Source organism: Dipodomys spectabilis, unplaced genomic scaffold (assembly GCF_019054845.1).
Source record: "Dipodomys spectabilis isolate Male_0828 unplaced genomic scaffold, ASM1905484v1 ptg000017l, whole genome shotgun sequence".
NCBI lineage: Eukaryota > Metazoa > Chordata > Mammalia > Rodentia > Heteromyidae > Dipodomys > Dipodomys spectabilis.
Window position 1 is genome coordinate 10,531,689 of NW_024870694.1, and position 27,005 is coordinate 10,558,693.

General features: G+C 42.2%; 1 protein-coding gene across 2 annotated transcripts; it reads left to right on the top strand.

Annotated features, from left to right (window-relative positions):
- Positions 1-83: 83 nt before the first annotated feature.
- Positions 84-26,866, top strand: Senp5 (SUMO specific peptidase 5). Of its 2 annotated transcripts, XM_042668692.1 has the most exons (10): positions 84-251; positions 6,467-8,004; positions 13,135-13,240; positions 13,344-13,482; positions 14,046-14,093; positions 18,564-18,641; positions 21,581-21,718; positions 23,310-23,393; positions 24,811-24,861; positions 25,890-26,866. In XM_042668692.1, the coding sequence occupies exons 2-10, from the start codon at positions 6,495-6,497 to the stop codon at positions 25,998-26,000; spliced, it is 2,265 nt and encodes a 754-aa protein (XP_042524626.1). In that variant the 5' UTR covers positions 84-251; positions 6,467-6,494; the 3' UTR covers positions 26,001-26,866. The 2 variants fall into 2 exon arrangements, with proteins under 2 accessions (XP_042524626.1, XP_042524630.1); XM_042668696.1 differs by lacking the exon at positions 24,811-24,861.
- The last annotated feature ends 139 nt before the right edge of the window (positions 26,867-27,005 follow it).

Sequence of the window (27,005 nt, forward strand, 5' to 3'; positions counted from 1 at the left end):
CCCGCTCTCCACAGGGGGCGGGCGGGGCTGCAGGCGGAAGGGCTCTCTGGAGGCGGTGACGTAGTAAGTGGGCGCCGGCTTCGCGCAGAGGCTCGGGAGGAAGCTCGGTACCCGTGGCGGTCGCGGACAGGCCGGACGGACACCTCCTTGCTGGCGAAGCTTCCCCGGGTGTTGGCGAAGGCGAGGCCGCAGTCTAGCCTGCCGCGGCGTGGCTGAGGCGATCGGCCAGGTGCAGGGAAGGAGGGATGTAGGTAAGCGGGAGCACCGGCCGAATGACTGACGGACGGATCGCAGGACTGGCCAATTCCTCGCGCCACTGGGCGCCAGCTCAGCGTCCAGGCCTGGAGGCCTCGAGCCCGAGGCAGCAGCTTCTCCTGCACCGGGTGTTTTCTAGGGACCGGGAAGAGGCTTGTCTAGAGGAGCCGCTGCCCTCCCTTGTTGTTTGTCTGCGAAAACTGGCGCCCCAGACCGTTGTTCCTGAAGCCGGGAAGCTTTGGTAGTAGTGCCGTTAGGTAGAGGCCCCAGAACTGCCGGCTCGCAAGTCAAGGGCTTTGATTTGTTCAATCATCTCTGTGTCCTTTCCGTTTTGGTTCCCCCCACCCCCCCCACGGTCGTGGAACGCTTTTCTAGAGAAAGCGGCTGGTACAATTTGGACATTCAGATGGTGGAAAAGCTACTTTTCTGTGCGGTGTTACTAGTATCCGCCTCCGTTCCGTTCTGTTAGGGTATGAAGGGACGGGAAGACGATGTTGGCGTTTTGGACTGAGGAAAGTTGAAATCTTCTCCGGCTATTTGGTAGTAGGTTTTCTTATTTCTTTTTTTGTGGGGGGCTATTTGGGGCTTTCGAACCAGGCAGACGCTCTATAGCTTGATTCTCACACACCTCCCCCCTCCCTAGTCCTCTTTGCTTTGGCTACTTTACAAATTCTGGAATAGCAGGGATGATAACTGTGTCCTAGCACAACCAGCTATTCCATTGGTTGCAATGGAATCTCGTGAACTTTCTGCAGAGGTTAGTCTGTAATCCCCCCTTTTTCTTGCTTCCTGAGTAATCAGGGTTACAGGCGAGAGCCACTATACTTGATGTGGTTTAAATTCACTGTACAGTGGGAGTTTTTTTTAATACCTATGTTAGTTAATTGGGAGAATTAAGTGTTTGAAAGTCTACTTAAACTCTGTTTAAGAATATCCAGGGCACTTAAAGGTGAATTCCTAATTATGTTTTTTGCCTTTGGCCCAAAATAACTAAGCTTGATATTGAGAAGGATGCTAGAAGAGATGCTAGGATCTTGTGTGGTCAGATTGAACTGCTTTGTCTGTGCTTTGGATAGTTAGCATTTGGAAGCAATCCATTCCAATCACTCTCATGCCTATTGATAAACATTACTGATGTATGATCACTTAAATCAGTTTTGTTCTTTTCTGAAGATGGTGTTTGCCCAGTAGTCTGTTCTTGGGAGAAGAGCTAAGAGAGACTTCATTTATACCTTGGTCCACTATAGAAGGAATCCACTACACATACTTCTGTGGACCTTTCTCATTGAAAATGTACAAAAACAAATTTTCTTTTGAGGTATTGGATGTTAACAATTCTATGTTAACCAGAGAGTTGCCTTTACATTAGAATATTAACCGCTCTACAGTGTAATAGGTCAGTTAGAGATTAACTTCCCTACAGTGTAATAATAGGTCAATTAGAGAAGCTTTAGGGGAGGAGAGAGGGAGATACAATGTCTCAGGGGTAGTAGCTGCTCTTGCCCACAGATTAAAGACAATTTCCTTGCCTCTTTGGGGATGTCCTTAAGTGCATTCTTCACTGTGTTGACATGGAATTGTGAATCTGAAATTTAAAGTCATAAGGAAACTTGAGAGTGCATTATTTCCAGAACCTACTTGAGCATTAGTTGGAGAATTAAAGCAGCTAGGAGACATAGCACATATCAGTAATCACAGGCTATGGTATGGGGATTGCTTGAGGCCATCCCAAACAACCTAGCAAGACCCTGTTGCAAAAAAAACAACAGAAGTGGCTCCATATCTTAAAGTGGTTGAGCATTAGCAAAAGAACTCAACAAAAACAACATCAAAAGAAAAAAGAAAACAACTTAGATGCTTGGTCTAAAGTGAGACCTGGTTATTTGTGTGTGTGTTTGTTCATTTGTTTTTGACAGTTCATTTATTTTGTCAGCTTGAACTCAGGGCCTGTGCAGTCTCTCAGCTTTTTACTCAAGGCTAGTGCTGTACCATTTTGAGCCACAGCCTCACTTCTGGTTTTCTGGTGGTCAGTTGGAGATAGAGTTTCATGGACTTTCCTGCTTGGGCTAGCTTCATACTGTTCTCAGATCTCAGCCTCCTGAGTAGCTAGGATTACAGCATGAGCCACAGGTGCCCAGTTTGTATTTATTTTTAAAGTTTCTTAATGGCTGGGGTAATGTGTGAAGCCCTGGTTCTATTTTGAAACACCCTTCCCTCCCCCCAAAAAGGCAGAACGCCTGCCTAGCAATTGTGAGGCCTTAAATTCAGACTTCATTGCCTCTCTGTGGGAGTGGATGCGACTTCTCCAGTGACACTGTTGCTTTGAAATATAAATAAGGTTCCACATTTTAGTTTATAAACAGGTTTAGCAAATTATCTAATTACCACATTATTATTTTAACTTCCTTTTCTTAACAAACAACCTAGTTGAATTAGTAGTAGTATTCATATTTTAAAGTGCCCTGAGCCCAGAAATAGTAGTATCTTTTTTTTTTAGGTCTTAGAATGGGACTTGAACTTGGTACCTGATCTTTCACTCATTGGCTAGTGCCAACTGAGCCATACATCCAAAAGCCAAGGGTAATATCTTTGTAATTGAGTTTTTGTTGTTTCCTAGTAGCTAAAACTCCCTAACAGTTTTTTTCCTAACCGGTTTTAATGACAGTAGATTATTACATTAAAGTTTCTTACTAATTGTTACTTAGATTAGTTGATTGTCCACATTACATGAAGATTGTATCACAAACTAAGTATTTGTTAGGCTTGTATGTGAAGCTTCAAAAACTATGGGAAACCTATGCATCAGTAGCTCACACCTGTAATCCTAGCTACTCAGGAGGCTAAGATCTGAGGATTGAGGTTCAAAGCCAGTCTGGACAGGAAACTCCGTGAGACTCTTATCTTCAATAAACCACTCAGAAAACCAAAGTGGGCGCTGTGGCTCCAGTGGTAGAACGCTTGCCTTGAGCTGAAGAGCTGAGGGATAACACCTAGGCCCAGAGTTCAAGTCCTGTGACCAACAACAACAACAAAAAGACTATGGGAAAATTCTGATATTTCCTTCCACTAGGGTTTGCGCGAAGGATCTGGCATTTAATCAACTTGCTTGTTTAGCTGGCAATCTACCACTTGAGCTACACACTTCCAGCCTGACGTAGCTAAGTAGCTAAGAATTAGAGGGATGAGACACTAACTTGATTTTGTTGTTGTTTCATATTAGTACACAAGGGTGAATGCGTTATGACATTTCACACAAGTATACAATCTCTCTCTTCCTAAAACAATTTCAACAGGTTCTATTGTTCTGCTTTGACCATAATAAGTTATCTTTTTATGTTACTTTTTTTCACTGTTTTTGAGACAAAGTTTTATTATGTAGCTCAGGCTGGCCTTGGCCTTCTGAATGCTATGATTGTAAGCATGAGCCACTATGTCCACCAATAATGTTCCTTTTTTTTGTTTTTTGTGCTTCTTTTTTTGGTCATAGGGCTTGAACTCAGGGCCTAGGTACTGTCCTTGAGCTCTTTTTTCTCAAGGCTAGGGCTCTACGGCTTTAAGCCACAGCACCACTTCTGGTTTTTGAGTGGTTAATTGGAGATAAGAGTCTCATGGGGACTTTTCTGCCTGGGTTGGCTTTGAACTGTGATCCTCAGATCTTAGCCTCCTGAATAGCTAGGATTACAGGCATGAGCCACCAGTTCCCAGCAATAATATTTCTTTTGGTCGTTTAACTTTAAGCTTTATTGACTGGAACTTGAAGATGTAGTTCCCTTTCACCTCTGCTCCTTACTTTCTTTCTTTCTTTCTTTTTCTTTTTTGTCAGTCCTGGAGCTTGAACTCAGGTCCTGGGCACTGTCCTTGAGCTTCTTTTGCTTATGGCTAGCACTCTACCACTTGAGCCACAGCAACACTTTTGGCTTTTCCTGTTTATGTGGTTGTGAGGAATTGCACCCAGGGCTTCATGCATGCTAGGCACTAAGCCACATTCCCATCCTGCTCCCTACTTTTGTATGCATCCACACTTATCACATCCACCATCCTTCCAGACAGTGCTACTTACTGTTAGAGGCTAGAATCAAGCTTCCTGAATGGTAATGTCTTTTTAGGTGAGATAGTTCATCATTATCCTGTCCATTACATGTTATTTAGCATCCCTAAACTCTGGCGCTGTAAATACATACAAGCCTGAATTAACTATAACAACCAGAAATTTTCCACATATTTCTAAATGTTTGAGTATGGTGTATGGAATAAGTAGTTATGAACTGTTGGATTTCCCAGCAACTAGGAGGCTGAGGCAGGAATATAGGTGTTTGAGATCTGCCAGAGCTCTATACAAAGATTCATTACCCTTCCTCCCTCCCTCCCTCCCTCCTTTCCTTTCTCTCTCCCTTTCTCTCTCCCTTTCTTTCTTTCTTTTTCTTTCTTTTTCTTTCTCTCTCCCTCCCATCCTCCCCCCTCCCCTCTCTCTCTCTTTCTCTCTCCCCCTTACCCCCATCCCCCCTTCCTTCAGTGTGTGTGTGTGTGTGTGTGTGTGTGTGTGTGTGTGTGTGTGTGTGTGTGTGTGTGTGTGTGTGTGTGTGTGTGTGTGTGTGTGTGTGTGTGTGTGTGTGTGTGTGTGTTAGTCTGGAGTTTGAACTCAGGGCCTGGGAGCTATCCCTGAGTTCTTTTATTCAAAGCTAGCCTTCTACACTTTGAGCCACAGCACCACTTCCAGTTTTTGAATGGTTAATTGGAGCTGAGAGTCTCATGGACTTTTCCTGCCTAGGCTGGCTTTGAACTGTGATGCTCAGATCTCAGCCTCCTACTAGCTAGGATTAGTGAGCCACTGGTGTCCAGCAGGAAACTATACTTGAAACTTATTTCTGCCTAAGGTAGATAATAAATAAGGTCTTTTTTTTAGTAGTTTTTTTAAAAAACATTGTAAAGGTGATAGAGAGGTTACAGTTATATAAGTCAGGTAATAAGTGCATTTCTTTTTGAACCGTGTTACATCTTCCCTTGTTTTCTCCCAGTTTTTTCTTCCTGACCCCCCCCCCCCAATCCCTTACAAGTTGTACAATCATTTTTTTGGGGGGGGGGGGGTCCGGTCGTGGGGCCTAAACTCTGGGCCTGGGTGCTGTCCCTCAGCTCTTCAGCTCAAGGCTAGCGCTCTACCACTTGAGCCACAGCACCACTTCCGGCTTTTTTTTTCTGCTTATGTGGTGCTAAGGAATCGAACCCAGGACTTCATACATTTTGCAAGGCAAGCGCTCTACCACTGAGCCACCTTCCCAGCCCCATGTACAGTCATTTTTTTAATATAGTGTCTAGTGATTATTACTGCTGCATTTGTTTACCCTCTGTCCCACCATTTCTGTGCTCTCTTTTACCTTCCCTAAGACAGATAAACTTACATAAAAGACGAAAGGTATAGAAATAAAAAACAGTAACAAAGGAGAAAACAACAAAAAGAAGCAAAATAACATAAAACTGCTTGTTTCCATTTTTGGGCTTCATTTCAATACACATCATTTCATTTGATCATATGCCCATAGCTATTGAGTCTTTGTGACCCTCTCCTAAGAATATCCTCCTTTGGTTTTACTGTGTGAATATCTAGAGTCCTGTATAATTTATCATGTCCAAGTGTATTTTTTTTAAACATCCAGTGTGTTTACTTGTAGATTTACAGGCACTTTCTAGTTACAATAAATGAGGGAAACCATGCAACCTATTTGTGTTTCTTTGGGTCTGGCTTATTTCACTTGATACAATTTTTTCCAAGTCTTTTAAAAAAATTTTATTTTACTTTATTTATTTATTTATTTTTGTTGGTCCTGGGGCCTGAACTTGGCCTAGTTGCTGTCCCTCAGCTCTTCAGCTCAAGGCTAGCGTGCTACCATTGAGCCACAGTGCCACTTCTGGCTTTTTCTGCTTATGTGGTGCTGAGTAATAGAACCCAGAGCTTCATGCATGCTAGACAAGCACTCTACCACTAAGCTACCTTCCCTGCCTTTTCTAAGTCTTAAAAATAAAGTCTTGTTTGATTGTTCATGCCTTCCTTTATCTCCAGTTTTCCTTGCAGTGGAAACCATTAGGCATGTTTTTATCATCTCTGACAGCCTAAATTGAACTGCATATACTCTTTTTAGTTTTCTGTCTTAATTGTTTCGAGTGTCTTCCTGATGATATTTTTACATTTTAACTTTTCTTTACATTTCCTTTGTAGCTGCAAGTTCTCACTATGCATCAGAAAAATGAAAAAACACAAGAAAGTTCCATGGAGGAAAGGAATCCACTTAACCTTTTCTGAGAAATGGAGTGCAGGATTTGGAGGCTTTAAGAAATTCTATTTTCACCAACATTTGTGCATTCTGAAAGCTAAGTTGGGAAGACCAGCTACTTGGAATAGACAATTGAGACATTTCCAGTGTAGCAAGGAGGCCCTTAACATCCAGAAAACGTGGATCCAGGGTGAACCTCTTTGTGTTAAGACCAAGTCCAGAGTGCCTATTCAAAATGTCAGTACTTTGACCTCTAAAGTGAAAAGAAAGAACAGTAAGCATTTCATTTCTTCCTCAAGGAGTCTTCCAAAACTTCAAGCAAATAAGTTGCTGTCAATAACAAAGAACTCAGACCATGAATACTGTGGAGAGAAAAGTCTCTTGAAAGCAGTTGCTGATTTATCAGCAAATACTGTTTCAGGTCAGGCCAATGGTCACAAACCCAGGACAGAGTCACAAGCTTCTGACTTTCCCATGAAGTTCAATGGGGAAAGCCAAAGACCAGGTAAGAACAGCAAGGTTGTGGTCACCTTGAGCAATCATAAGAGAAAACGCTTTTATTATGGCTGTTACCAAGGGCTGGAGCATCTCGGGAATGGGGAATCCCTGATTCCAAAGAAGCTACAACTTAACCAACATCGAAAAATAAAAGTATCTTCTCTTATGATGTATGAGAAACTATCCATGATTAGATTTCGGTATAGGATTCTCAGATTGCAACACTTCAGAACAAAAGGCAAAGTTTGCAAGTTAAGAAAAGCCCAGCGAAGCTGGGTACAGAAAGTCACTGGGGATCATCAAGAGAACCTTAAGGACAACACTGAGAGTGGCAATTGCAGCCCATTTTCTTCCCCAGAACCTAAAGAATCTTCTTGTCAGCACCAACCATACTTTCCAAATATGGATGGCAGTGTTGGGGTAAAGGGAAAGAACTCACTCATGCCTGATGGCCACACTAAAGGAAGCTCTTTCTTGGACAAGGACCTTAGTTTGGATGGAGCATTCCCTGACCAACAGAATGGCAGTGCTACATATACCTGGGACCAGTCACCCTGTGCTCCTAAGTGGGAATGTACAGAGGCGATCCATGACATCCCCTTAGCAGAACATCATTCTGGTAACATGTTCACCTCAGAAACTGAAAGAGAAATTGTGACTCTGGGTCAGGAAAGTCGAACAAACACTGTTACTAATGACAGCCTAAAGCTGTCAGTGTCTGAAGCAGAGAAATCTGTGAGCACTGTAGATAGGCCTGTGTCTGAAGAGACTGTTCAAAATGAGAACTCTTACCAGATGGAGGAGGATGGACCTCTCAAGCAGAACATTCTTAGTTCTAAGTTGCTGGACCACCCTTACTGTAAAAGTCCACTGGAAGCTCCCCTGGTATGCAATGAACTCAAACTCGAAAACCAAATGGGAAGTGGGAAGCACAGTCAGAAAACTTCTGCAGTGGATGATGAGCAGCTCTCAAGCTGCCTTTCTGGTATGTAATCTTTGTTCTACAACCTCTGCCCACATTTGCTGTCCATTATTCTTTCTAGAAGAGTTCTATTTTTTCCCCTCCCACACATGGCATTCCCTTTAAGTGGTTAGATTTTATTTTATTTTTTGGTGCCAGTCCTGGTGCTTATTCTCAGGGCTTGGTCACTGTCCTTGAGCTTTTTTGCTCAAGGCTAGCACTCTAGTATGTGAGCCACAGCTCTACTTCCAGCTTTTTTGTTAGTTACAGTCTTATGGACTTTGCTATCTAGGCTGGCTTTGAACCTCAATCTTCAGATCTTAGCCTCCTAAGTAGCTGGCATAGGCATGAACCACTAGCACCCAGCTGTGGTTAGATATTCTAAATTTCTTTTATATTGCTATATTATGTAGATGCTTCATAAATTATTTTTGATTGATGGACACTTGGATTTTTATTCCAGTTGTTTCTTCTATGAACTTATGTTGCAGTAACTTTTATTTTTACTTTTATTGTGTTTGTAAGTTAAATTCTTTTTTTGTTAAGAATTTTTAAATTCTTAAAATTTTTAAAGAATGGTTAAAATTACTTAATAATCAAACTTAAAAAGAATGGTTAAATTACTAGTAATTTAACCTAGTAAACAAACCAAAAAAACTAGTTCAGTCTTCTTCTTTTTTTTTTTTTTTGTCGGTTGTGGGGCTTAAACTCTGGGCCTGGGTGCTGTCCCTCAGCTCTTCAGCTCAAGGCGAGTGCTCTACCACTTGAGCTACAGCGCCACTTCCGGTTTTCTGGTGGTTTATTGGAGATAGGAGTCTCATGGTCTCTCCTGCCCGGGCTGGCTTTGAACCGCGATCCTCAGATCTCAGCCTCCTGAGTAGCTAGGATTACAGGCGTGAGCCACCAGCGCCCAGCTAGTTCAGTCTTCTTAAACTCGCTAACAGATCCCATCATAGTTCATACAATAGTTCTTTGTTAAATATTGACATCTTTTTGGGTGCTTACGCGGTACTGCAGAATCGAGCCCAGGGCTTCATGCATGCTAGGCAAGTACTCTACCACTAAGCCACATTCCCAGCCTTGTAAAAGTTTTTCAGTATCCCCCAACACTGACTTTTGACAGAAGTTTTTAGTCCTTACACAGTAAAAATGTATGTTTAACTAAATGACTTCCAATTTTTACTGGAAAAAAATGTATACCAGGAAGTAAATTGGTATAATGATTTTGGAAGATAAAATAATAGTTTTAATCTTTAATATATTCCCTGGCTTCAAATTTATCTTAGAGATGAAACAGTAAAAATGTGTTTGCATAGAGGTACTCAAAGCTTTGATTTGTATCTTGATACTGAAAGAAGTTGATATATATAAAATCAAAACAGCAAGTTGCAGAAATGGTTTGATACAATTTTATAAAGATTAGTGAATAAAAGTTGGTTACCAGTGGCTCATACCTAGCTACTCAGGAGGCTGAGATCTGAGGATTGCTGTTCAAAGCCAGTCTGGGCAGGAAGTCCATGAGACTCTGATCTCCATCTAAGCACCAAAACAGCCTAAAATGGAGCTCAAGTGGTAGAGTGCTAGCCTTGAACAAGAGAGCTCAAGGACAGAACTCAGGCTCTGAGTTCAAGGCTCAGAACCAGCACTAAAATAAATGATTACAGTAGTGTTTAGGTAGGAAAGAATATGCACATATGTGTATTTGTATAGGACCTATCTGGACAGATACTAAATTGTTACAAATGGCTTTTTCTGGTGAATTAGGAGAGTTACTTCTTGGCTGTTAAAACAATTCTTAACACTTTCCAACAAGTGAGTATAAGTTTCTCATCAGTTGCCAGTGGCTCACTCCTGTTGTCCTAGCTACTCAGGAGGTACTCAGTGATAGAGCACTCACCTTAAGCTGAGGAGCTCAAGGACAGCACCAGGCCCAGAGTTCAAGCTACACAACTGGAAAAAACCAAAACAACAACAACAAAAAACACCCTTGTACTATCAAAAAGAAGAAGCAGTAGTTCAGGGCAACCCAACAGCTATTGTCCATGACAGCGCTATACCCTCTGCAAGTTACCCAAGTAGAAATAAGCTTACAATTTGTGACTATCTAGAAAACCATAGTAAGAAGAATGTCTTTTTTTTTTTATTAAACAAATTGTCTTTTCATAGAAGGCCCGGGTCTCATTATCCAGCACTGCAAAATGAGACAAAGCAGAACTAAACCTAAGTAATCAAGATTAAGGGGGTGGGCAGGGGGCAGCCAGGGAAAAAACTGGAAGAAAATGAGGGAGGGGATGACACTGTTCAAAATGAAATGCACTCAATATCTGATTTATGTAACTGTAACCTCTCTGTATATCACCTTGGGAAGTAGAGTTAAGAGGATTGTGTTTGAGGCTAGCCCAGACAAAAGTAGCAGAAAGATCCTGATTCAGAAACTAAATAAAAGGGCTGGGAAGGTGGCTCAGTGGTAGAGTGCTTGCCTTGCACGCATGAGGCCCTGGGCTTGATTCCTCAGAACCATATAAGCAGAAAAAACCAGAAGTGGTGCTGTGGCTCAAGTGGTAGAGCACTAGCCTCGAGCTGAAGAGCTGAGGGACAGTGCCCAGGCCCAGAGTTCAGGCCCCACGACCAACAAAAAAAAAAGAAAGAAAGAAACGAAATAGAAAAGGGCTAAGAGTGTGGTTCAAACAGTAGATTATTTACCTGCCACGAGCAAGGCCATGTTCAATCTTCAGAAGCTTCCTCCCCCATCCCCACCCCCCAAAAAAACTAGCAATAAGTATAAATGCTCCCTTAACTGACTTCTATAATGTCAGCCAAAGTTGAGTTCCATAGTATGCTGAATACTGGCTGGTCTTTAACCATTATACTCATTTCAGTTGATTCATATGTTTAGTAACTTTTTTTTTTTTTGGGTCCAGTCGTGGGGCCTGAACTCTGGGCCTGGGAACTGTCCCTCAGCTCTTCAGCTCAAGGCTAGTTCTCTGCCACTTGAGCCACAGCACCACTTCCAGCTTTTTTCTTTTTGCTTATGTGGTGCTGAAGAATCGAACCCAGGTCCTCAGGCATGCAAGGCAAGCACTCTACCACTGAGCCACCTTCCCAGCCCAGTAACTTATACTTAGTAAAGTTAGTGCAGTTTCTTAATTTTACTCACTTGTACAAACTGAAGAAGTATGAGTGTAAACAGAAAGTTACTCATTTAAAAACTTAAGTTAAATATTTTGTAAAGATAGTCACAAGTTACTGCAAAAACTACTGTACAAGACAGCTATAAAACCTTTGGAGTAGCCAGACACCAGTGGTTCATGCCTGTAATCCTTTGATGTAAGGATCATGCTTTGAAGCCAGCAAGGAGGCAAGTCTATGAAAATCTTTTTTTTTTTTTGGGTCAGGTCGTGGGGTCTGAACTCTGGGCCTGGGCGCTGTCCCTCAGCTCTTCAGCTCAAGGCTAGTGTTCTACCACTTGAGCCACAGCGCCACTTCCGGCTTTTTTCTTTTTGCTTATGTGGTGCTGAGGAATCGAACCCAGGGCCTCATGCATGCAAGGCAAGCACTCTACCACTGAGCCATCTTCCCAGCCGGTCTATGAAAATCTTATCTCCACTTATTCACCATAAAGCTGGAAGTGGAGCTGTGGGCTTAAGTGGTAGAGTGCTAGCTTTGGTAAAAACAAAACAAAACAAAAAGCTGAAGATAGGCTGGGAATGTGGCCTAGTGTAGAATGTTTACCTAGCATGTATGAAGCCCTGAATTTGATTCCTCAGTACCACATAAGCAGAAAAAAGCCTGAAGTGATGCTGACAAAAATTTAAAAAAAAGAATTGCTTCTCAGGAGGCTGAGATCTGAGAATCACAGTTCAAAGCCAGCCTGGGCAGGAAAGTCTGTGAGACACTTATCTCCAATAAACCTCTAGAAAACCAGAGGTGACCCTGTGGCTCAAGCGGTAGAGCACTCGCCTTGAACTGAAGTGCAAGGACAGCACCCAAGTCCAGAGTTCAAGCCCCCCGGCCGACCTGCTAGCCTGGAGAAAAGAAGCTCAAGGACAGTGCCCAGCCCTGGTTCCAGCCCCAACACTGGCCCCAAAAAATAACAAAACAAAATAAAAGTATTATAATAGGGATAAGTATGTATTGTTTTATATTGGTTAAGTATTGAGAATAATTTTGCTGGGCTGGGAAGGTGGCTCAGTGGTAGAGCGCTTGCCTTGGATGCCTGAGGCCCTGGGTTCGATTCCTTATGTACCACATAGGCAAAAAGAAAAAAGCTGGAAGTGGCACTGTGGCTCAAGTGGTAGAGCGCTAGCCTTGAGCTGAAGAGCTGAGGGACAGCGCCCAGGCCCAGAGTTCAGGCCCCACGACTGGACCCCCCCCCCCCAAAAAAAAAAAAAGTTTGAGAATAATTTTGCTGATTTTTTTTTGGGGGGGGGAGTCGGTCGTGGGGCTTGAACTCTGGGCTTGGGTGCTCTCCTTGCACTTCAAGGTGAGTGCTCTACCGCTTGAGCCACAGTGTCACCTCTGGTTTTCTAGCGGTTTATTGGAGATAAGTGTCTCACAGACTTTCCTGCCCAGGCTGGCTTTGAACTGCGATTCTCAGATCTCAGCCTCCTGAGAAGCAATTTTTTTTTTTTTTAATTTTTGTCAGTTGTGGGGCTTGAACTCTGGGCCTGAGCGCTGTCCCTCAGCTCTTCAGCTCAAGGCGAGCGCTCTACCACTTGAGCCACAGCGCCACTTCCAGTTTTCTGGTGATTTATTGGAGATGAGAGTTTCATGGATTTTCCTGCCTGGGCTGGCTTTGAACCGCAATCCTCAGATCTCAGCCTCCTGAGTAGCTAGGATTATAGGCATGAGCCACCAGTGCCCAGCTTGAAATGTTTTTTTTTTTTTTGTCAGTCGTGGGGCTTGAACTCTGGGCCTGGGCGCTGTCCCTCAGCTCTTCAGCTCAAGGCAAGCACTCTACCACTTGAGCTACAGTGCCACTTCCGGTTTTCTGGTGGTTTATTGGAGATAGGAGTCTCACGGTCTTTCCTGCCCGGGCTGGCTTTGAACTGCGATCCTCAGATCTCAGCCTCCTGAGTAGCTAGGATTACAGGTGTGAGCTACCAGCACCTGGCTTTGAAATGTTTTTTATTGAGTCTTTTTTTCTTTATGTAGGATTCCTAGATGAGACTATGAAAAAGTATGGGAGTTTAGTCCCACTGAGTGAAAAAGACGTCCTTGGAAGATTAAAAGATGTCTTTAATGAAGACTTTTCTAATAGGTATGCAATTATGCTGAATCTAAACTCTAAAATTATTACCATACATGACTTTTTTATTCGCTTAGGAGGGAAAAAATAATTTCTTTCAAAACCTTTGTTTCAGAAAACCATTTATCAATAAAGAAATAACAAACTATCGTGCCAGACATCAAAAATGCAACTTCCGAATCTTCTACAATAAGCACATGCTGGACATGGATGATCTGACTACCCTGGATGGTCAGAACTGGCTGAATGACCAGGCAAGTTCCTCATAGGTTCTGAGGGAAGAAAACTTGCACAGGTGTTGGTCAACAAAATAGAACCTCGGGGATGGCTTCATACTTGCCTTTTAGAACATAGGATTTGTTGTTGTTTTGCTTTTTGGAGGTATTGAGATTTGTACTAAGAGCCTTGCACTTGCCTCAAAGGCATAGTACCTCTTGCCTCAAAGGCACAGTACCTCTTGAGTTTTGTTGTTGTTGGTTGTGGGGCTTGAACTCTGGGCCTGGACGCTGTCCCTCAGCTCTTCACCTCAAGGCTAGCGCTCTACCACTTGAGCCACTGGACCACTTCTGGTTTTCTGGTGATTAATTAGACCTTCCTGTCTGGGCTGGCTTTGAACGGTGATCCTCTGATCTCAGCCTCCTGTGAGTAGCTAGGATTACAGGCATGAGCCACTAGCCTAACAGTCTTTAAGTGACTCATTTACTAACCCCAGGAGCTAAGTGATTTATAACTATCACTGGTATGTGTTACTCATTCTTGGGCTGCTGTGAATTGTACAAGGTCAGTAAGCTAAGCTAGTTGTATATTTTTTTAATAGGTCATTAATATGTATGGTGAGCTAATAATGGATGCAGTTCCAGACAAAGTAAGTGAAAACTTCCTTGTACTAAACAAGTTTTTTTTTAAAACTCTAATAGCCCTTAGATTTTAAAAATAGACTGGATTTTGTCTTGATTATGTGTTTGTTTGTTTTTTTTTTTTTTTGGTCGGTCGTGGGGCTTGAACTCTGGGCCTGGGCGCTGTCCCTCAGCTCTTCAGCTCAAGGCGAGCGCTCTACCACTTGAGCTACAGCGCCACTTCCGGTTTTCTGGTGGTTTATTGGAGATAGGAGTCTCACAGTCTCTCCTGCCCGGGCTGGCTTTGAACCGCGATCCTCAGATCTCAGCCTCCTGAGTAGCTAGGATTACAGGCGTGAGCCACCAGCGCCCGGCTTTGTCTTGATTATGTATTAGCATTGGTCATAATTTTTTTTTTTTTTTTTTGTCGGTCATGGGTCCTGAACTCTGAGCTTGGGTGCTGTTCCTCAGCTCTTCAGCTCAAGGCAAGCACTCTACCACATGAGCCACAGCACCACTTCCAGCCTTTTCTGCTTATATGGTGCTGAGGAATTGAACCCAGGGCCTCATGCATACAAGGCAAGCACCCTACCACTGATCCACCTTCCCAGCCCCTGGTCATAATTTTTTTGGGGGGGGGAGGGGGATCCGGTCATGAGGTCTGAACTGTGGGCCTAGGTGCTGTCCCTCAGCTCTTCAGCTCAAGGCTAGCGCTCTACCACTTGAGCCACAGCGCCACTTCCAGCTTTTTTCTGCTGATGTGGTGCTGAGGAATCGAACCCAGGGCCTAATGGATGTGAGACAAGCACTCTACCATTGAGCCAACTTCCCAGCCCCCTGGTCATAATTTTTATCAAATTATTTCTGCTTAAGAAAGTCACAGTACTGGGCTGGGATGTAGCTCAGTGGCAAAGCGCTTGCCTAGCAAGTGCAACGTCCTGGGTTCGATCCCCAGTACCAAAAAAGAAAAGACCAAAAAAATACAGTTTAAAAAAAAAAACCAAACAAAAAAGAGAGTCACAGTACTAGTGGTTTCTCTTTTGTGTCAGAATGGCTACATTCATTACTACCTTAAAGGGTTTGTTTTTTTTCGAGAGGTACAAGGATTATTTTCTAAGTAGTTTATTATTGTTAGAGATACCATTATTACTTAAGCTTCAACGTTACGTTCTCTTTAAAAATGTAAAGTGGAACCAGACACCAATGGCTCATGCTTGTAATCCTAGCTACTCATGCAGGTGAGATCTAAAGATTGTGGTTCAAAACCAGCCTAGGCAGGAGAGTCCATAAGACTCTTGTCACCAACTAAGCATCAAAAAACAAAACAAAACCCTCTCAAAAAAACAGAAGTAGAGCTGTGGATCAAATGGCAAAAAAGATCAAGAACAGTACCCAGGCCCTGAGTTCAAGCCCCAGGACCAGCACACACACACCAAAAAAAAGTAAAGCAGGACTCAACTTTACATTTTCTAAGTATCAAACATATGATGCTTGGGCTGGGAAGGTGGCTCAGTGGTAGAATGCTTGCCTTGCATGCATGAGGCCCTAGGTTCGATTCCTCAGCACCACATAAGGAGAAAAAAGCTGGAAGTGGCGTTGTGGCTCAAGTGGTAGGCTGCTAGCCTTGAGCTGAAGAGCTGAGGGACAGCACCCAGGCCCAGAGTTCAGGCCCCACAACCGACAAAAACAAAAAAAACAAAACATATGCTTAAGACAGACAAGGTAACTCAAATCTGTAATCCCAGTAGTCAGGATGCTAAAGCAGTCCTTGTTATATAATTACAGTAATCAAACTCCCATTAAATTCTCTTAAGCAGAACTTAGGTCTCTTTAAGTGAATTTACATGTTAAAACTTTTTGAATTTATTAATTTTGAGTATTCAGATACTGCATGAAACAGATGTGTGGTTCACAACTGTGATCCTAGCTAGTTACTGAAGAGTCTGAGTCAGAGGATCAAAAGCTGGACACTGGCCAGGGGTATAGCGAGACCCATTTCAAAGAAAGAAGAAAAAAACCACACACATAAATAAGTGCTGGGCACTGATGGCTCATACCTATAATTCTAGCTACTTAGGAGACCGAGATCTAAAGATTGGGGTTTGAAGTCAGCCTGTGCATGGAAGTCTTTAGGACTCTTATTTCTGGTTAACAACCAAAAAGCAGGAAAATGGAGCTGTGGCTCAAGTGGTAGAGCTCCAACCTTGAGTGAAAAAGCTGAAGGACAGCACCTAGGCCCCAATTTCAAGCCTCAGTACTCACCTATACACACACACCTGGAGAACAATACTTTGTGGAACTTTTAAAATATAATAATTTAGGGCTGGGAAGGTGGCTTAGTGGTAGAGTGCTTGCCTAGCATGCATGAAGCCTTGGGTTCGATTCCTCAGTACCACATTAAGCAGAAAAAGCCAGAAGTGGCACTGTGGCTCAAGTAGTAGAGTGCTAGCCTTGAGCACAAGCTGCTCAGGGACAGTGCCCAGGCTCTGAATTCAAGCCCAGGACTGGCAAAAGAAAAAAAAGAAAATAATTTAGCCAGGTGCCTGTGGCATATAACTATAGTCTTAGCTACTCAGGTGGCTGAGATTGGAGGATCAGGTTAGAAGCTAGCCCAGAAAAGTCTATCTCAAATCTGGGCTGGTGACATAGTTCAAGTGGTACAGTGTCAGTCATGGATAACCAAGCCAAATGAGTGCGTAGGGTTTGAGTTCAAGCCTGGGTATAAGTTATATAAATTGTGTGTGTGTGTATGTGTATGTAACTGATATAAATAAGGTAATTTAAACATAAATATCAGATTTCAGTGCTGTTTATGAGTGTAGGAACAAAGTTTAACTTTTTGTTTAAAACCACAAACCTGAAACCAAAAGCAAAGCTCAAATGGTAGAGTGCCAGCTCGAGTGCCAGAAAAAGACTAGCAAGAGAACAAGGCTCATAGTTCAAGCCCCAATACCAGCACAAAAAGCAAAAACAACCACAAATCTGTGATGCATTATAAATTGTAATCATGAGGGAAATGTGTCACCACAGTTCAAAATTTAAACCTTTAGTTTATGGTTTAGTTTATCTTCATTATCTGTACATTTCAATGTACTGAATCTTCATGGTAATTATTATTATTATTATTATTATTATTGGTCATGGGGCTTGAACTCTGGGCCTGGGCACTGTCCCTCAGCCCTTCAGCTCAAGGTGAGCACTCTACCACTTGAGCCACAGCACCACTTCCCGTTTTTTGGTGGTTAATTGGAGATGAGTCTCATGGACCTTCCTGCCTGGGCTGGCTTTGAACGTGATCCTCAGATCTCAGCCTCTTGTGTAGCTAGGATTACAGGCATGAGAGCCACTGGCTAAGGCAATAGTTCTTTAGCAAACCTTGAAGATTCTGATGTACAACTGCTTTCAGTGTCACTGCTCTAGAGACAGGTACTGCATCCTCTTTTTATTTATGTTTAGCTGAATTTTTCCTGAAAGAATGTGCTGGAAATTGGGCACCGGTGGCTCATGCCTGTAATCTTAGCTACTCAGGAGGCTGAGATCTGAGGATCATGGTTCAAAGCCAGCCTGGGCAAGAAAGTCCATGAGACCCTTATCTCCAATAAACCACTAGAAAACCTGAAGTGGCACTGTGGTTCAAGTGGTAGAGCACTGGCCTTGAGCTGAAGAGCTCAGGGACAGTCCCAAGCCCAGAGTTCAAGCCCATCACTGACCCCAAAAAAAAAAAATGTGCTGGAAGATTTACACAAACAGATTGCTGGGCCCTACTTTTCAAGTTTCTGCTTTAGCAGGTCTGGGAGGAGGCCAGTTTTCTGATGAAAGCTCCCAGATGACTTTGATTCTTTCTTCTGGTTTGGTGACCACATCTTGACAGCCATAAGCACTAAGGGTACAGTTTTAATTAACTGAGTCAAAGAATGAATATTTTAAAGACAACTGTATGGGGCTGGGGTGCAGCTCAGTGGTCTCAGAGCACTTGCCTAGTGTGCATGAGGTACAGTTCCATTCCTAGCGGTGGAAAAACAAGGCAGAATATAGATCATCCATCTCAGAAGATACTACTTACAAATGTGCTCAGACCTTTCTGTAGTTACTATTCATGAGTCTCCAAACCTGAATTCTTCAGGTACATTAGTTTTGTAGTCCATATCACTTGAGTTCTAGGTAATCGCTACCTCATTTTTTCATAGCCTCTTTCAACTTTATCACCTGATTTGGAGAGATTTGTCAGGTTGCCTTTCTACTTGATTGGATTCAGGTAATCTGCTAACAATCCTGTGCCAGTTCTGACTAGACCACAGCTATAAGGTCATTCTAATGAACAGTTGAAGAGAATCTTCTGTAAAGCATGTAATGTATTTTCTATATTTTGATCATTATTTCTTTAGAAGAAATGTCTCTTCCCCTTTTGTCTATGTTATGTTCAGGCATATTTAAATTTTCATTTTCCTTTGAAGTTCTATCTCAGCATAGCCTGATATAACCTGTTTGCTCTGTTTTAGGTTCATTTCTTCAACAGCTTTTTCCATAGACAGCTGGTGACCAAAGGATATAATGGAGTTAAGAGATGGACTAAAAAGGTAGTCTTCCTTTGGAATTTGAAGTGCATAGCTACTTTGGGTATCATGTTAAGAACCTAAATGCCAAAATGCTAATTAGACTTTAAAACTTTCTTTTTCTCTGAACTTGTTATACAGCTAGCTGCTGGTGGCTCATGTCTGGTCTGAGCTTGATTGAACTCAGGGCTCTGGGTGCTATCCCTATGCTTTTTCGTTCAAGGCTACTGCTGTACTACTTGGCTACTGTTCCCCTTCTGGCTTTTTGGTGGTTATTTGGAGGTAAGAATCTCATGGGCTTTCGTGCTCAGGCTGGCTTTGAACTACAGTCTTCAGATCTCAACCTCCTAAGTAGCTAGGATAACAGGAGTGAACCACTGGCTCCCAGCCTAATTAGACTTTCCAATGTGAGTTTAACTTTTTCAAAAATCATACTAGTTGGCTGGGAGTTGGTGGCTCACACCTATAATCCTAGTTTCTTAGGAGGCTGAGATCTGAGGATTGCAGTTCAAAGCCAGCCTGGGCAGAAAAGTCCAGGAGACTCTTATCTCCAATTAACTACCTGAAAACCAGAAATGGAGCTGTGACTCAGAGTGGTAGAGTGCTAGCTTTGAGCACGAAAGCTCAGTGCCCAGGCCTTGAGTTCAAGACCCACAATTGACCCCACCCCCCACCAAAAAAATATACTTACTGATTGAAAGATAAAACACTGGTAAAACTCTTTAGCTATCCCGTATACTTGAAAGATAAAACACTAGTAAAACTCTTTAGCTATCTAGTATACTAGAGTATGGTATAACTAAAAGAGCGCTAGGCTGGGGGTTAAATGTTTACAACGTTATTGGCTTTCTGTGCAATTCAGGTAAGACACTAAATTTGCTGACCCTCAGATTGCTCAGTTACACAATGAAATACTGAATCAGAGTAATAGCAAAATTACCCTCAGAGGCGTCTTCATCTTTTCTGAGGGAAAGCAATAGACAGTGTACTTCTAGAACTGATGAGTTGGTAACCAGATTAAACCAAATGTTCTGTTTCCTCTTCTTCCCAGCAGCAGTCCCATGCTGCAGCCACATAGGCACCCTGCTGCATGCTTTTGTCTTAAGTGCATTTCACTGCCTGTGCCCGCTGCTTAGAATGGTCTTCCCTCTGATGTATGTAAGATTCTCTCCCTCATTTTCTTTTCTTTCTTTTTTTTAGACAAAGTCTTGCTATGTAGCCTAGGCTGGCCTCAATTCTCAATCCTCCTGCCTCAGCCTGTAATTATATATGGCCTCCATGTCCTACTCCTCTCATCTTTCTTCATTTTCCTTCCTAGTACTTTCTATATCTGATTTATAGAACATTTGCTATCCCTCTCCTCTACTGGAATGAGCTTTGCTTGAAAAATTGTTGTTTTATGTACTAATATCAGAGCACGATTGAAGGAATGATCTTAAGAATATAAAGGTAACTGAAAATGTGCTGTTTGTAGCCAAATGTGGTGACCCAAGCCTCAGCGGCTGTAGGATCCTGAGTTCCAGGCCAGGGCAAACAACACAGTGAGACCATGTCTCAGAAAGCAAAACCTAGTTGGTATGGTGTAATGCTTAGCACTCTGGACTTTGAATCCAAAAGCTGATTCTAGGTGCCTTATTAGAACACTGAAATTTTGAGTGGAATAGCAACTGTCACTAGGTGGTAAAGAATATGTATTAGGACATAAAAGCTATGTTTTTCCCTTGAAGGTAGTGTCTGTTTATTTCTTTGAATCACATTTCCAAGGATAGTTGGTAGATATCTGTTAAACATCTGTTATCTGGTATGTAATTGGCATTTTTCTCTCTGGTACTGGGATATCTCTTTCCTATAAGGGTGTCATTTCATGTGGTTTCTGAGAGACACATGAGAGTAATAGTGATAAATGGCTGTTTTTTGTTTTGTTTTGTTTTTCTTTTTTTTTTTTTTTTTTAAACCAGTCCTGGAGCTAGACCTCAGGGCCTCAGTGCTGTCCCTGAGCTTATTTTGCTCAAGGCTAGCAATCTACCACTTGAGCCACAGTGCCACTTCCAGCCTTTTCTATTTATGTGGTTCTTAGGAATCAAACCCAGGGCTTCATGCATGCTTGGCAAGCACTAAGCCACATTCCCAGTCCCTGATAAATGGTTTTTATTGGCTACTTACAATGTGCAAAAACACCTTTTTATATGTTTCCATGTATTATCTTGCTATTCCCTACAACTTCATAGGGCAGCTACTTTTGTTTTCTCTTCTACATTTTCTATTTGAGGAAATTAGGGCACACAAAAGAATGCTGAGAAAACTGCTGAAACTATCTTGCCAATAAGTGGAAAAGCCACAATTGGAACTAAGCAGTTTTGCTTTGGAGCCCATGATACAAAGATGGAAGATTTAGCTTTTGCTGTTTTCTAATAGTGTGATTTTGCTTTCATAAATAAAAATGACTGGGGAAACATTTGCTTTGTATGTGCCATGCCCTGAGCTTGATCTCTAGCACCATAAAAACAAAAACAAACGAGTTGAGAGCAAGTAAGATTCAGTTGATATTGATAAAGACAGGTTTAGTAGGCTAAATAAAAACCAGTACTTTCTGGGCTGGGAAGGTGGCTCAGTGGTAGAATGCTTGCCTTGATGAGGCACTAGGTTCAATCCTCAGCACCACATCAGCAGAAAAAGCCAGAAGTGGTGCTGTGGCTCAAGTGGTAGAGCACTGGAGAGCTACGGGACGTTGCCCAGGCCCAGAGTTCAGGCCCCACAACTGACAAAAAAATAAATAAAATAAAAATAAATAAAATATTCATTGTTTTGTTTACAGTTACTACATGGGCTTTAAAGACCTGTGTTAAAATTTTCATTTACCACTTCCTAGTTTTATGGCCTTCAGCAGGTTAAAGGTCAGTAAATGAAAGCTGGTATTCCTTGTTGGTTCTGTAATGATGGATGCATTTATTTCTCTTATTCAGGTGGATTTGTTTAAAAAAAGTCTTCTGTTGATTCCTATTCACCTGGAAGTTCACTGGTCTCTCATTACTGTGACACTCTCAAATCGAATTATTTCATTTTATGATTCCCAAGGCATTCATTTTAAGTTTTGTGTAGAGGTAAGTTAACATCGTGCCTAAATCCTCATGTGTCTTATGGTTGGCAAAGTTATAGCTTAGCTCTAGATATAGCAGCAGAAGACTGTGACATAAAGGAACAGTTTCTGCCAGGAAAGTGCGGGACTGTTGGCAGAGAATAAGATAGCAAGAAGACTCTCCTGGCAGGGAGAAGCTGTTAAATCTGGATCCTTCTCTGGGTTTGGTGGTATTTTTATCAGCTTTTCTTTAGACTTGCTTTTTTTGGAGGTGGGACATAGTACTGTGCTGTGAACGCAGAGCCTCTGGTTTGCTAGGCAGCTACTCTACTTGAGCCACCCTCTTAGACCTTTTTTCTTGCTTTTCCAATAAGATCTTGCTTTTTGTCCTGGTCAGACCAGGACCATGATCTTCCTGTTCATCCTTCCCATGTAGCTGTAATAAAAGATGTGTGCTATCACTTTTACATGTTTGTTTAAGGTTGGGGTCTTATAAACTTTGTGCTCTGGCTGGCTTCTAACTGTAATCCTCCGGATTACAGGCTTGAGCCACCACTCGACCTAAAACTGCATCTTAAATGTAAAGAGGAACTATTTTCTTTGGTGTCTTAGAGTTGAGATTGTTTTGCATCTTCAAGCTAACTTATGTAGAATAAATCATAACCCAAGAAAATCAACCTCACAATATTAGATTTCTGCTAATACTACTACTAATAATTCAACAAGAAGGTGGGATACAAAAGCCAGAAAAATCAGTGGATCCCCTTATGTCCTGCATAGTCAAGATCTAGTTACAGCTGAGTGTTGTTGTCCATTTCTGTAATCCCAGCTACTGGGAAGTAGAGTTAGAAGGATTGCAGTTTTAGGTCAGCCCAGGCAAAAAAGTTAATGAAACTCTATTTGCAAAGTAATTAAAACAAAAAGGGCTAGGGTAGTTGCTCAGATGGTACTTCCTGCCTAGTAAGTATGAGCCCCTAAATTCAAATTCTAGCACCACCAAAACAAATAAGGATTCTCTCTAGAGCTGGAATGTAGTTCATTTAGCTTTATTTCTGCCATGTTGTCTTTTCCTGTTTTGAATACTGGTAGTGATTGAGACCTCATTTTTGGCTAGGCACTAGTGGCTCATGCCGTTCGTTGTAATCCTATCTCATCAGGAAGCTCAGATCTAAAAATTGCAGTCCAAAGCCAGCACAAGCAGGAAAGTTTGTGAAACTCCAATTAACAGCAAAGAACCAGGAATGGAGGTGTGGCTCAACAAGTAGAGCGCCACCCTTGAGCAGGAAAGCTAAGAGACAGTGCCTAGGAGTTTGAGTTCATGCTCTAGACAGACATAGAAAAAAGACCTTTTTGTAACTTCTAAATACCACAAGTTGACTTACTGCTGGAAACAAATACCAATATCCATACTCTGAGCACATAGGACAAGTCTTAGTCTGCCATAACAGTATGGAGTGCAAGTTCTGAAATATTGTTCAGCTCTAAACTTATAATGCAGGTCCACTCAGTTATATGAGGCCACAGTCTTTTCCTTTGCTTCTGTCTGCTGTGGGCAGGTTCCATTTTTCACAGACTGATGGAACACAGCATCTGTGTTGTGGTTTCTTTTTAACCAGAATATAAGAAAGTATTTGCTGACTGAAGCCAGAGAAAAGAACAGACCTGAATTTCTTCAGGGTTGGCAGACTGCTGTTACCAAGGTACGTATGATACCAATGACACTCAGAGTCAAGTGCTGGTAGCTACTCAGGAGGCTGAAATCTGATGATCATGGTAAAAGTCTGTGAGACTCTTTATCTCCAGTTGACCAGCAAAACATTGGAAGTGGAGGTGTAGTAGGACACCAGCCTTGAGCTCAAAAGCCAGGCAAGAATGTGGGACCTTGAGTTCAAGCCCCAGTTACTGGCATCAAAAAACAAATGACATTCGGACATGTCCATAGGAAGCAGTGAAAACTGGTGACAAGGAAAGTCTGGAGGAGGCTGTTGGGAGGCAGCTAGATTAAACCTGTTCATTGCCTTTTTTTCCTGTGTTTGCCAGAACAGATAATGTCAGTCATTTCATTCATCTCTGGGACAGTTGCTAATGATGTTGCTCTACTGGGAAACAAGATTTTGGTTGGGGCTAGAGGTAGCACTTTCCTTGTGGCTCTTATTTCTATGTTGATTCAGAATAATGCTAAAATGATTTTAGTCTTACGGAAATGTGGGTCATGAGAAGACCCATCATGTTTGGCCCTTTGACACTAAAGTTATATGCAGGACAGAGTGCCCAGGGATACCTCCTAAATCCTGTCATGAAGAGTTTTCCTATAATTTTATTTTACCCTTACAGTCTGTGAAGTAGGAAGTCATTTAGGAATAAGCAGCATCTTTGTTTTACAGATGAAAGAACTAAAGCTTGAGTTTAACTTTCCCTAAAAGACAGTGGAACTATTGATACATGCAGGTGTTTGCACTCAGGTCTGTATAGATCATTGATCCAGTGTTCTAGGCAGGGTCTTGACATAGACCTTGAGCCGAAACCCACCAAGACAAGAGTAATTGATCCATGGACTGCACCAGTGTTTTGTTTCTAACCAGAATTAGAATTTAAAATGTTCGGAGTTTCTCTACCTGGAATGTGTGTTCTCCCCTTAGCCAGCACCTTCCCTGTTCCCCCTTGGTCACATAGGAGCCAGTGCTTTTGGAAACACAGTCCACCTTTACTTGCCTTTTTTCAAAGTGAAGGTTGCTAACAGAGTTACTATATCTTAGTGTTCAGAGTCCAGGCCTGTGTTCTCTGATCCACAGTTCCATTTTTGTTTTTGTTGTCTTTGAATTGAAAGTACAACCAATTATTCAGGTGGGTGTTTCAAAAATAGCCTTTATCTAATTTCTCTATTTCTCATATTTGGGTAAATGTCTTGAAGTTGTGGTGGCCACTTGCTTGCACTTTTTTTGTGGCCAAATACCTCTTCCATAGAGTTAATGTACTAGATGTAGTTAGGTACTTAATGTACTAGCAGTATATACTGGGAAGACATAGCTTTTCTGTTGCTTGCTTGTTTGCACATAGAATCTTTCTCTTCTGTGAAGGAAGTACGCATTTTAATGACCATTTTCTTTTCCCTCTCAGTGTATTCCACAACAGAAAAATGACAGTGACTGTGGAGTCTTTGTGCTCCAGGTAAAGAAATATTGGTGTTTTTTTCCCCCAGAACTTAAGAGTTAAATTTGCTCTATTTTGAGAGGAGGGTTAGCAGTGGTCATGATGTAGGCCTCAGCTTTCCCTCTCTCCCTGAAAGTGGAGATATGGTGGTTTCTACACTTAAAAGTTATCCTTAGGCCAAAAACAAACAGTAATTGGTAGTAAGCCAGAGACTGACTTGAGTTGGTCCTTTTACAGACCATCGGCATTTGAAGAATTGACTTTTTAGAAAAATAACTGGTAGACAACCTGAGGTCTTTGAAGTAAATACATTTTTATAAGGGCTTTAGTAAAAAACTCATTATGGCTGGGTGCTGGTGGCTCACGTCTATAATCCTTGCTATTCAGGAGGCTGAGGTTGCAGTTTGCAGGATTGCAGTTTGAAGCCAGCTCAGGCAGGGAAGTCTGTGAGACTCCTGTCTCCAGTAAACTACTCAAAAAAAGCCGGCTCTGTGGCTCAGGTGGTAGAGCACTAGTCTTGAGCACAAAGAGGCCCAGGGACAGTACCTAGGCCTAGAGTTCTAGTTCAAGGATAGTTCAAGGATCAGCAACAAAACAAGCAACAAAAAAAAAACTCATGCTGAAGGCCTCCTCAACTGTAAAAAGGGTAATGGAAAAACTTGAATACATATATTTATGAAGGAAATCACATAATCCATGAATTTGCAAAGATCTGGGAACATTCTTCATTCTTGTATCTCATAAACATCTGGGGTGGGTAAACTAATTCAGATCCCACTTAACAGCCATTTGAGGCTCAGCTGCATGCAGGACACATCCTTTGCTGCTTATCTCAGTATTGGATCAGCAGGGAAGGGAGATCCCCTAATACACATTGGCCTGGAAAACTGATTCTAACTTGGAAGTAAATGTAAAGCCATGTGTTTTTTACAAGTTGCTACAAACGTGACTTTGTAGCCAGACTGTTAGGTCTGCCTGTGATAAATACATGTGGCTGGTGCACAGCCCCAGGTGCAACTTAAGTGCTTGTTTGCGGATCTTTGCAGTACTGCAAGTGCCTCGCCTTAGAGCAGCCTTTCCAGTTCTCTCAAGAAGACATGCCGCGTGTACGGAAGAGGATTTACAAGGAGCTGTGTGAGTGCCGGCTCCTGGACTGAGACTCAGAAGGGACTCTACAAGTCTGACCAAGTTGGAGCAGATGGTTTGTTACTTGAATCTCCAAACATTTATTTGAATTTTTACAGATACTTCAGACTAGTGGTATTGGGCCACTATTATTACCTCAAATTTATTTTTTTGCCCTTTTCATTTCGCCAGCTACCATGTACTTTTTTAAATGTTCAGTTTGGTTTCATTTTTAACGTATGGATCCCATGTGTCCCTCCCATATTTAATATTTATTATCCAAACGCATGCACATAGACAGAGCATGCAGTGAAGAGTATTAAAAAAAGCCTAGTAGATTTGGTGCAGCTTTTGAAACTTAGTTAGACACGAACTGAATACAGGTTTAAACGTTAACCTCAGAACGTAAAAATGCAAGATGTTTCTGTTAGAGTGGAACTCAGAATATTTGTTCCCTGGGGCATAAAGGGTGACTGGGAGTAGCCAGTCCTTTTTTACTTTTACCAGCAGCACTTTTCACTGACTTCCCTCAGAGCATAAGATGCATTCCTTTTGAAGGGTGAGAAGGAAGTAACTAACTGTGTGGCTCTGCTGTGTGTGGAGGCACACTTGCTGGCAAGCACAACTCCTACTTCGGAAGAATTGATTAAGGTGTGAGAAAAAGGTGGCAGCCTTGGGGGACTGTTATCTTAAATGAGATCTCAATCAGGAAATGTAACACATGGCAAAAATCTCATAAAGGCTTTCACTATGATGTTGAATTCCTTGCATTTTTCTGTTCTTGACCTATGAAAAAACTTGGCTTCTATCAAACTAGTGGTCAGACCAATGAGCATTCTTTTCGTTTCTTTCCTTCCTTCCTTCCTTCCTTTCTTTTGTCGTCCCTCAGATCTTCAGCTCAAGGCTAGCGTTCTATCACTTGAGCCACAGCGCCACTTCCAGCTTTTTCTGCTTATGCGGTGTTCAGGAATCAAACCCAGGGCCTCATGCATACAAGGCAAGCACGCTTCCACTGAGCCACCTTCCCAGCCCCCATT

Coding starts and splice junctions, on each gene's coding strand:
- Senp5 (XM_042668692.1), top strand. CDS start 6,495: ATGAAAAAACACAAGAAAGTTCCATGGAGGAAAGGAATCCACTTAACC. Junction 8,005..13,134: donor GCTCTCAAGCTGCCTTTCTG/GTATGTAATCTT, acceptor TTCTTTATGTAG/GATTCCTAGATGAGACTATG. Junction 21,719..23,309: donor ATTTTAAGTTTTGTGTAGAG/GTAAGTTAACAT, acceptor CTTTTTAACCAG/AATATAAGAAAGTATTTGCT.